Genomic DNA, 10,094 nt, shown 5'->3' on the forward strand with positions numbered 1-10,094 from the left:
CCCACACTAATGGGTCTGACACACACACACACACACACACCCCAATAGGTCTGATACACACACACAAACCAATGGGTCTGATACACACACACAAACCAAAGGGTCTGACACACACACACACACACACACACACTCCCCAATGGGTCTGACAGACACATACACACACACACACACCAATGGGTCTGATACACACACACAAACCGATGGGTCTCTCACACACACACACACACCCCAATGGGTCTGACACACACCCCAATGGGTTTAATACACACACACACACACACACACACACCGCAGTTGGTCTGATTCACTTCATCCAGCAGAGACCAATGAGTGTGCATGCATACACACTTGTACACACGCGCGTGCACACACACGCACCGCGCACTGCAGTCTGTAGACATCCCCGGCTGGCTCTCAGAGGGTTGGGCCAGGGCCCGGCCCAGGGTTCATTCTGCTTTCAGCCGGCCCAGAGCCAGCCGGGCGCCCCAGCAGCCGGCGATGAGGTCGCAGTTGTGGTACATGAACATCCCCGAGAGGGTCAGCCCGATGCCCGCGTAGCTGAGCCCGCTCAGGTGGCTGTCGAAGAGCAGCCGCGACAGCAGCAGGTTCCCCACCACGTTGAAGTTGCCCAGGACGTGGATGGTGAGGGCGGAGGTCAGCGAGATGACGCAGAAGCTGGCCAGGTTGTAGAGGACGGAGCCCAGGCAGCTGAGCAGGACGCAGGCCCAGAGCCAGCCGTCATAGCGCAGGATGCCCTCCCAGGCCGCCCCCACCTCCAGCACCAGAGCCGCCGCGAAGAGGATGCAGAAGCTGGGCAGAGACGTCAGGCAGAGCAAGGAGACCGAGTCCAGCTTCTTGTCCTGCAGCAGGGTACCTGGAACCAGACAGCCGGGTCAGACACCAGCCAGGGCCTGGCAGCCCGGGGGTGAGGGAGCAGGGACTGCACCAGCGGCAGAAGGAGCCTGGCAGAGGGGACGTCCCCAGGAGCGGGGAGCCCATCACCTTCCGGCCCGTCCTGGGGGGCAGGCTAACGGACACCAGCAATGGAGACTTGGTACCAGCTCAGCATCACCCCCCACCCCCCAGCCACACCACCCCGCAGGCACTCCACACACTCATCTCACACCATGTACAGACACACAGTCGACACCCCCACGCCCCACACTGTCCACACATTCCCGCATCGCACCACACACGCACAGCGAGCGAGACCCGCACAGCACACCCAGGCACTCGCAAAGATACGCCCGGATTCGGGTCAGCTCATGCTGCAACTAACACACACACACAACACGCCAGCCTCAGTCCTCAGGCCCCTGCACACACCCATGGGCATACACACACACACAAAACCCTGCGCGCGCACGCACAAATGCACCAAGACGCGTGTGCAGACGCACACACGGAGCGACAGTCTCAAGGGCTCCGCAGCCACAGCTGGGGTCAGATTCCCACACCCGCTGAGCACCCAGCAGCCCTGCGGGCCCCGCACGGCCAGGCAGTCAGACGGGCTGAAACACAGGCCCACGTTGGGGAAGGTCTGAGGATATGGGGGGGTGTCCAGGGGGGGCAGATCCAGGGGGATCGGGAGGTCTCTGAGGGGGAGGAAGGTCTGGGGATATGGGGAGGTGTCCTGGGGGGCAGATCCAGGGGGATCGGGAGGTCTCCGAGGGGGAGGGGAGGGTCTGGCTGCCAAGGACATTTTGCCCCAGGAGGCCCTGGGAGGAGGTGCCTGACACCGTTTGCGCTCTCTCGCTCACCACCTGTGGGGGACGCAAGGCCCGGGGAGCCCCTTTCAGAGCAGGGGGGGAAGGAAAGGCCTGTCCCAGGGGATTGCGATGGGCTGCAGAGTCCTTCGCTGCCAGGCCACACGCTCAAGCCCAGCCCTGGCTGCCACCATCTGTCTGCTGTTGGATGAGGTGAGTCTGGGGGTCTCAGCGCAGCCCCAGTGGCCAGGTGTCCATGCCGCAGTCAGGCCCTTTGCTGTCCAAGAGGCTGAGGACAGAGCGGGGTGGGGAGCTGAGCGATTCCTCCCGTTGTGGGGGGTGTTGGCAGGCCGGCGGGGGGCAGGGGGGAGCTAGGCACTGCACCGGTGCTTCCCACTACGTGGGATTTCAGTCTCCAGAACTAAATCCCCGTTTACTCTCTCTGGCGCCCAAAGGGAACCCTGCAGCAGCCAGAAGGATCATTCTTCTTCTTCATATGGCCCTAGCACCCAGGAGCGGCCGGCATGGCCCAGCACTCCATTGCGCTAGGCTCTGTACATTATTGGTTAGGTATATTAAGGTAGCGCGCAGGAGTCTCCGCCTGAACTAGGACCCCATTGCGCCAGGCGCTGTACAGACACAGACCAGAACGATGGTCCCATTAGCATCATTAATGCCACTGCAGTAGCACTTTTCCTTTGGGAGGATCCCAGAGTCTCTTACAGGTGCTGAGGAGAAAGCAGCTCTAGAAAGGGGTAGCTGCCCCCATCAAAGTGCAGCCACCTCTGGGCTACAGCCCAGCCACCGCCCACAACACAGCCCAGCCTTCTAGGCCAGGAAGTGCTCCATCAGCTGAATTGAGGAGGTAATTCCCAGATCTGGAATTTGGCCAGGACGTTGGGGCTGGGACCTAGATGGGGGGAACAACGGGGGGCACTTACTTTGCTGTAAGGACTTTAATCCCCGGAGGAAGGTCGCGGCGAAGAGGAAGCAGCAGCCGGCCTGGTCGAAGTGCACCTCCCCAATGATGCTGAAGGAGGCCCCCAGGCAGATGGGCCCCATGGCGGCGTACTGCAGTGGGTGGTGGCGCCGGCCCAGCAGCACCTTGGAGAGCGTCAGGGTGAAGAGGGGCGTGGTGGTGTAGACCATCTGGGCAAAGTCCAACTGCACGTAGTTGAGGCCCAGGTTCCCGAAGGCCACGCTGGCGCAGAAGGTCAAGCTCAGCAGGTAGATTCTGGCCTTGGCGCCGGCGCCCAGGGCCGCAGCCCCCGCCCCGCCCGCCCGCAGCCTGGCCAGCGGGTAGCCCACCAGCACGGCCGTGAGCATGTGCAGGGAGGAGAGCAGCACAGGGTACCGGAAGTTGTGGGTGGCGAAGATCCACTTGTTGAGGCTGGACATGGTGGTGCCGGAGGCCATCCAGACAAAGACGGTGAGCAGGAGGGGCAGGGCACGCCCGGACGGCGGGAACGCCTGCCAGCCCCTCCGCGGGCCGGGGTCCGGCTTCCAGGGGCGACGCGCCCAGCCTCCGTCAGCGGAGGTCGTCCCTGCTTCGTCTCGGGGGCAGGAGGGCAGACACATCTGGGAGGGTGGCTCGGCTCCTGGCCCAGCACGTGGGGGGGCCGGTCCCTTCCCCACCAGCTGGGGGGCTTGACGCTGGGGGTGCAGAGAAGAGATGCAAGCTCCTTGGGGTTCTACCCCCGTGCCCATGGGTGCGGCGAGGTCTCCCCTTCCAGCTCTCTTCCACGGCCAGGCCCGGCTGCTCCCCCAGACGCCCCAGCTGGCTGCACCGACTGGTGTTTTTGTAGCGTCTCCTCCTGTTTCCTGCTTGGGGTACCAGCCCAGCCAGTCACTCCCGGTGACTCATCGGTCAGTCGCGTGCCCGCCTCTGCAGCTCCAGCATCCCGAGGCTGCCTGCAGGACTCTCCGGGGAGCAGAGCCGGGGGCCGGGCAGGAGGTTGCGGCAGACTGAGCTGGAAACCAGCCGGGTGCTGCTGGAGCCGAGCTGCGGTGGCAGCTGCCGGGGCACGAGGATCCGCGGTCACGCTCGGCTGCGAGCCGTCGGCCCGGCCTGGAGCCGGTGAAGGGAGCGGAGATGCTGCGAGCCGGCTCCAGCCGGAAGCGCCTGCTATGGCTCCCGCCTGCCAGGCTGCGGCTGCCAGGTGCCAAGGCCATGTGCAAACAGATCCCAGCCGGCGCCCAGGAGCAAGTGGAAAATTTGGGGGGGAGGGGGGGGGCTGTGTGCAAGGCTCCTCCCTGCCAGGGCTGCCGGGGTGTGGGGGGGGGAAAGGGGGGGGTTGTTCACAACAACAACAACAGTCGTCTGTGCGCGCATGTGAGTCCGTAAGGTGAATGGGGCCAGAGAGCCGGGGCCCTGCCCAGGCCTGCGCAGAGCCAGTCGCCAGCTGCTTCCCACTGCCACGGGCGGGGGGGGGGGGGTGGGGGGGGCCGATTGTAACTGAAGGAACAACATCCTCAACATCACTGGTCGCCATGGAAACACCGGCCCTGTTGTGCGGCTGCATCAGGGTCCCCGGCTGACTCACTGCAGGAAACTGACTCACCGCGCTGGGAGGAGAGCCCCGGCCGGCCGCCAGGCACAGGGGACCGCAAGGGAAATGAGACCAGTCAGGACTGGGAGAGCTGGGGGGGCGGGAGGGGGATCAGGCGGTTGTCAGAGCCTTACAGCTGTGCAGCTGATGCAGGCATGGGACAGGACTAATCCATCCCGCCATAAGGGTCCTGCTGTAACTGTGTCCACACGAGGACGCCTGTGCTGCTTTCGCGCCACTTCCTACAAAAATCATCCCCCCCACCCCCGCCCCATCCAAACGAGTTCTGCGGCTCCCAACCGTGTGGGCAGCCCAGGCCTTCCCCGCCAGGCTCCCAGCCCCAGCTCGGAGCCACGCCTCGTTTATTCCGTTTCTTCAGCAATTTGTATTACGCGTGGCCCTAGCGGCCCCAGAAATGAGCCCCATTGTGCTAGGTGCTGCACAGCTGGAGTGAGAGGCGGCCTCTGAGGAAGCCTCCAGCAGCGCCCGATCTAAACAGACAAGGGAGGAGAGCGGAAGTGACTCGTGCAAAGTCACTCAGCAGCTGAGGGGGCAGCGCTGGGAATAACACCCGTCTCCTGGCTCCCAGTCCAGTGCACTACCCACTAGGCTTCATTGCTTCCTGGAACACAGAAGTGCCAGGCTGGAGCAGAGCCGGCACCAGCATCCTGTTGCCAGTGGCCAGCACCATGTGCTCCAGGGAAGGTGTATGAACCCCACAGCAGCAGATGTGGGGGCTAAGCTGCCAGACTGCCCCTGGCACAGGGTCTTACCCTGGCGCACGCCCTGAAGCAGGAGATTTACTATCCCGCCCACAACATAGCTTAGCAGTAATGGTGACAACTGTGGATGTTCTTGTTACCCCTGTAACTCAGGGATGGGCAACTCGGGGCCGCAGCCAGCCCGCCAGAGGAGACGGGGGCAGCTCTGCCAGTGCCGGATTGAGGGAGCGGGCAAGTGGCTCTGCCAGCTGGAGCAGAGGACGGAAAAAGTGGGTGAGAGGCAGCTCTGCCAACTGCCTGGAGGAGAGTATGCGGCGTCCTGGCACCTGCTGGAGCAGGGGCGGGAGGTGGCAGCTCCCTGATTGCAGCAGGCCAGCTCCAGGCAAGGGCGGTGTTTAGGGGCGTGGGCTCATCTGCCTTCCTGGAGTCCGCGGAGCTGAACGTGGGCGGGCAGCGGTGTGTTGAACGGAGACGTCAGGACAGGACTCGCTGCCTTGGCACATATTCTCGCAGAAGCCCCAGGGCAGTCAGGGCAGCTTCTTCCTTGCCCACCCCGGCCTGCCGGAGGGTTTAGTGGAATTTGTGGCCGTCTATTACCCCAAAGTTGTCCATCCCTGACACAAATGCCCAATCCTTTTTCAAATCTTGCTAAATTTGCGACCTCGCTAACACCATGCGGCAGGGAGTTCCACAGTTCAACCACCCACTGTGCGAAAAAAGCATCCCTTTGAATTCCCTACCAATGACAGGGTCTTGCCTCACCCACTGTTGGACTGACTACCTCAGTTTCCCCACTGGGGCCAGCTCACTTTCTCATGGCTTGGTGGCCCCCTAGCTTCTGGCCCTTCCATCTCTTTAACCTGAGGTGCTGATTCATGTGCTGCTCAGTGATTTATCCCTCCACCCAAACCACAAAGTCCAGGGTCATCCAAAAGCCCAACAAACCAGACATTCGGCAACCGTGCGCAGCTGGCTCGTCCCTGTTATTATTATTGTGTGTTTGTAACGTGCTGGTGCCCAGGAGCCTCAATCACAGACCAGGACCCTCTTGCGCCAGGTGCTGTACAGACAGAGTGAGAAGAGGGTCTGTGCCCCAAGGAGCTCGAAATCACAGTCATTGGGGGTGTACCCTCACAGGGCCACCCCATATCTCCCCCTCTGCTGTGCTGTGCAGGCTACTTCCTTCTAGACAGACCCTTCCTTAGGGCCCCCAGATCCGCCTCAGACACTGCCATGGGCCCTACCCATCTCGCTCCGCCACCCTCCAGCCCTTTCCTGCTGAGCAGGGGAGCTCGATCAGTCCCACACTGAGCCGCTCTGGAGGGATCCCGCCAGGTCCCGTTCTTCCTCTTCCTCACCCCTCCCTTCTCGCTGAGCAGGCTCCTGACGCAACCCAGCCAAGCCCAACACCTGGGGTGCAGATAACGGGGCCCGGCTCCCCTTAAAGGGCCAGGCCACCCTCTGACACCACCCTTCAGCGTCAGTATTCTGCCTGCGACAGCGAGAAGAGAAGATCTCGCCCTTCCCTCTCTGTCACATTCATTACCGTGGGGACTTACGTTCTTCTGGAGCCGTTCACGAGCTTCGCCTTGGCCCCGTTCCAGACGACAGCCCGCGGGATTGGCGCCTCTGTTACAAACTGGCTGGCCAGGCCTGCCGCTCTTGGTTTGAAATCCACGTTTCCTTCTCCCAGATGGGCGGCCTGCCCCGGCCAACGAGCCCCGCCTCGCCGAGAGAGGCGCCGAAAGGTGCAGGGCAGTAGCAGAGCCAGAAGCAGAAAGCAGGGCTCCCGAGCCCCATTCCCAGCCCCTTGCCGCCTCCCTCCACTGGGATTGTCCCCAGGACGAAAGGGCTGCAGGATTTGGCTTTCCAGGGCATTTCAGTGCCTGGGGGGGGGAAACGCCTGGGGGGACCGGGCAGGGGGAGGGGCGCTCTTGTTCCACTCATGACTCCTCGAGGCACAGAAAAAGCCGTCGTCGATGCAAAGCCCAAGGGTCCAGTCTGCGTCCAGCCCTGCCGTGCGGCGCCGCGGGATCATACACCTGAGGACCTGCAGCACAGGCCCGGGCAGACCGAGAATCCCCTGCTTTGCCTCCCACCCGCCGCCGGCAAACCCGCAGTCTACGGGAGCGTTTCATTGGCTTCGGAGTAACGAGACTTTCTCCCTCAGAGGCAAGGCCCCGTGTCCTGCCAGACGAGCCACGGCGCCGTGGCACGCGAAGGGAGCAGTGATCCACCCACAGCAGCCGCCCCGCGGGAACCGGGCATCACAGCCAGTCTGCCTAACCCATGCCATGGAGCAGGTGACCAACAGGAACCAGGCCGGCTCAGCATGCTCGCCGCGCAATGGCCGTGGGGCATGCAGGCCTGGGGAAGAAGCCACGGGCGATTGAAAACTGCATGCCAGGCCGTCAGGAACCTGTGCAGCTCTGCCCTCAGCCTGGGAACCACATTCCCCAGGCGGGTGCCCGGGGCCAGAAAGCCTCGTAGGGACACCGAGCTCTGCAGCATGCTGCATCTGTGCCCCCAGAGCGCCCGCATCTGTCCTCGCTGTTCTCCACCAACTCACTGAGCCAGCTGGCCCGGTCAGCGTGAGGCTCTCGATCCACTAGTGCTGCTTTGTCGGGGGGAGGGTGGCACACGCTGTCCCTCAGTGCCATGGCTGCCCGGCAAGTGGGGCGTTCTCCAGCCTGCTTCTCCTTGGTGCCGTTGTGGCAGCTTTCTCCGCAGCGCCAGGCCCCCGCCCCATCTCCTGCAAGGCTCAGGGCACTCTGCTGTTCTGCTCATTTCCCTCTGGGCAGAAGACGTGGCTCTGGGCACATGCCAGCCTTGGTGGGCACCGTTGCCACTGGCACACTGCTGCGGCCGGCGCCGGGGCCTGTGCTCGGAGATGTTCAAGGTAACAAAAGCCCAGCTCAGCCCGTTAGATAAACTCCTTATGGAAGCCAGGCAAAGTGGAAGAGAAATAGACGGATACAAACTGGATTGTCTAGGTTAAAGAAATTCTCTAAACAGCCAAGTGCCCGTTCAAATTTGCCAGGTCTCGGGGCAGCTGATCGGATCGGGCGCTTGGCCTGCGTGTCTCCAGCAGTGAGACTTGCAAGTGGAAGTCAGCACCAGAGACAGAAGCTGCATTTTCTGTCTTTGCGTCTCTTTGCTGTATCCTTTTGCGTGGCTTCAAGGCAACAGGCTCAGATGCCAATAACGACAGCTCCAGCCCAGCTCAGCTCACTTCCTCTTCTCCCCCACCGGAGAGTTAATGCCATCTAAGACTGTCAAACAGGGGTTTTCCCTATAAAATCTCACAGCAGCTAAAGGGAGTAACAGATATGGTTAAAATAAAAGCCTTAACATGGCATTTCAAATGCTTTTCCTTCTTTTTCCTGAATCTCTTACCTGAATTACCCCTTTTCTGGGAGTTATTACCATGGGAATCACCAGCAATAACCCTGGACCCTGGACCACACTGAACCGTGTCCTGCCGTGACCACGAAGACGGGTTTCACTAACATCGTTTCACTTGTAGGGCCTGAGAGGCCCATTTCCCAGCACAAGAGTGGACTGATAGAGGCTAGAAAAGGGGTGGCTAGTACGGCCCAGCGCCTCCCTCCCGGGGAATGCGGACGGTTCCTCGGTCCAGATGAAACGCTGCATGCTGGGCCACCTGTGTCCGCACCTGTGTCTGACTGAGAGCAGCTTTGGGGAGCGACGCAGCCATGCCGTGTCTTGGGCCCAGCTGGCTTATCTTGCCGGCAGTCCCCCCCCACCCCAGGTTATTCAGCGGGACAGATGGTCTAGTTAAACAGCCACCCCCCTCCTGTAGTTGATGTTCCCATGGCACGAGACCAACTCATCACAATTAACACGATCAGTCATTTGGCTTTACGGTGCTGGGATGGGGTGTGCGCCTCACACTCACCCTGAAGGGGTTATCATAGGCCAGACGGGCCAGTGAATCTATTAGCTGCAAGCCGGGGGATGTTCCGGCCAAGAGCAGAGCCCTAATTCAGGGAGGTTCACCTGGGTAGGAATAGGCGGGGCTTTGCTGGTAGCCAAAGGAGGGCAGCTGGGAAGAGAGCTGCAGTCACTGTCTGGGACAAAGCAGAGACAGAGCTTCAGGCCCAAGAGGAAGGGGCTGCCTAGCAGACCCCGGGGAAAGGGCTTTGACTAGAGGGGAGAACGCAAGCCTGGGCTAGGCAGGGAGGAAGCAGTGCAGGGGAGTGCAGGAAGGCTTGTGACTGCCCGGACCTTCGGGGCTGGAGCTGGGGTCCCGGGCGGGAACCCAGAGCAGAGGCTGGGCCTGGGCTCCCTTGCCACCCAATCCGGGCAGTGACGTTGAAGACTGTCCAGGACCGTTTGTCCCAGTCACCGAGACCGTGACTTAGCCAGGGCAGTGGACTTAAGGACTGCCTGGGGTGCGGTGGAGGCTTGGAGAGCACCGGGGAGGCATGGACTACTGTCCCGTAGCCGGAGGGCTGCACCACGAAGACAAGGAGCAAGAGGGGCCGCGGAGCAACGGAGAGAGACGCCGGGCAGAGAACCGCAAGAAGAGGGCGGCAGGTTGAAAGGGGCCAGGAGGAGGCGCCCCAGCAGGGTGCAGTGAGCCCTGTGACAGGCGGCCAGGACAGCTCAGCGCACTGCTCAGCAGGGTGCGTGGTGCAGCTTGCTGCACGGGAGAGGTATCACTTCCACACGGCCCTTCCTTTACCAGTACCCGCCTGCCAGGAGACCAGGGGGGCTTCGCGCACTGAGGAAGGGAGAAAGCGGGACACACCTGAAGAGAATCTCACGGCCCCAGCCCCAGCTGCCTTTTTGCCACCTTCAACAAGCTTCTGCCTCTGCTTCTCCCTCCGCACAGGATCTCACTGATGTCTCCCAAGAGCAAACATACACCATGACCTTCCCCCAGCCCTCTTACAATGCTCCCCCCTTCTCCCCTCACCACTCAGGAGTTCGTCATCTGCTCTCCTCTAACCCCTGCACTTGCCCCGTGACCCCGGCCCACTCTCAACCCCCCTTCACTCCTCCCCACAACCCCCCGCTCTCCTCCCTCCCCACAAACAAACTTCAGGCTTTCCCATTTTAAAACCCATCCTGGACCCTGCTTCTCCAGC

General features: G+C 61.9%; 1 protein-coding gene across 1 annotated transcript; it reads right to left on the reverse strand.

Annotated features, from left to right (window-relative positions):
• Positions 1 to 365: 365 nt before the first annotated feature.
• Positions 366 to 3,435, reverse strand: SLC35E4 (solute carrier family 35 member E4). Its single transcript, XM_067550307.1, has 2 exons — positions 2,651 to 3,435; positions 366 to 877 (listed from the first exon to the last, which is right to left on the reverse strand). The coding sequence occupies exons 1-2, from the start codon at positions 3,414 to 3,416 to the stop codon at positions 450 to 452; spliced, it is 1,194 nt and encodes a 397-aa protein (XP_067406408.1). The 5' UTR covers positions 3,417 to 3,435; the 3' UTR covers positions 366 to 449.
• Between the last annotated feature and the right edge of the window lie 6,659 nt (positions 3,436 to 10,094).

Source organism: Emydura macquarii, unplaced genomic scaffold, assembly GCF_026122565.2.
Source record: "Emydura macquarii macquarii isolate MOO-44397 ecotype Brisbane River unplaced genomic scaffold, CSIRO-AGI_Emac_v2 contig_1254, whole genome shotgun sequence".
NCBI lineage: Eukaryota > Metazoa > Chordata > Testudines > Chelidae > Emydura > Emydura macquarii.

Coding starts and splice junctions, on each gene's coding strand:
- SLC35E4 (XM_067550307.1), bottom strand. CDS start 3,416: ATGGGCACGGGGGTAGAACCCCAAGGAGCTTGCATCTCTTCTCTGCAC. Junction 878..2,650: donor ATTAAAGTCCTTACAGCAAA/GTAAGTGCCCCC, acceptor GTCTGGTTCCAG/GTACCCTGCTGCAGGACAAG.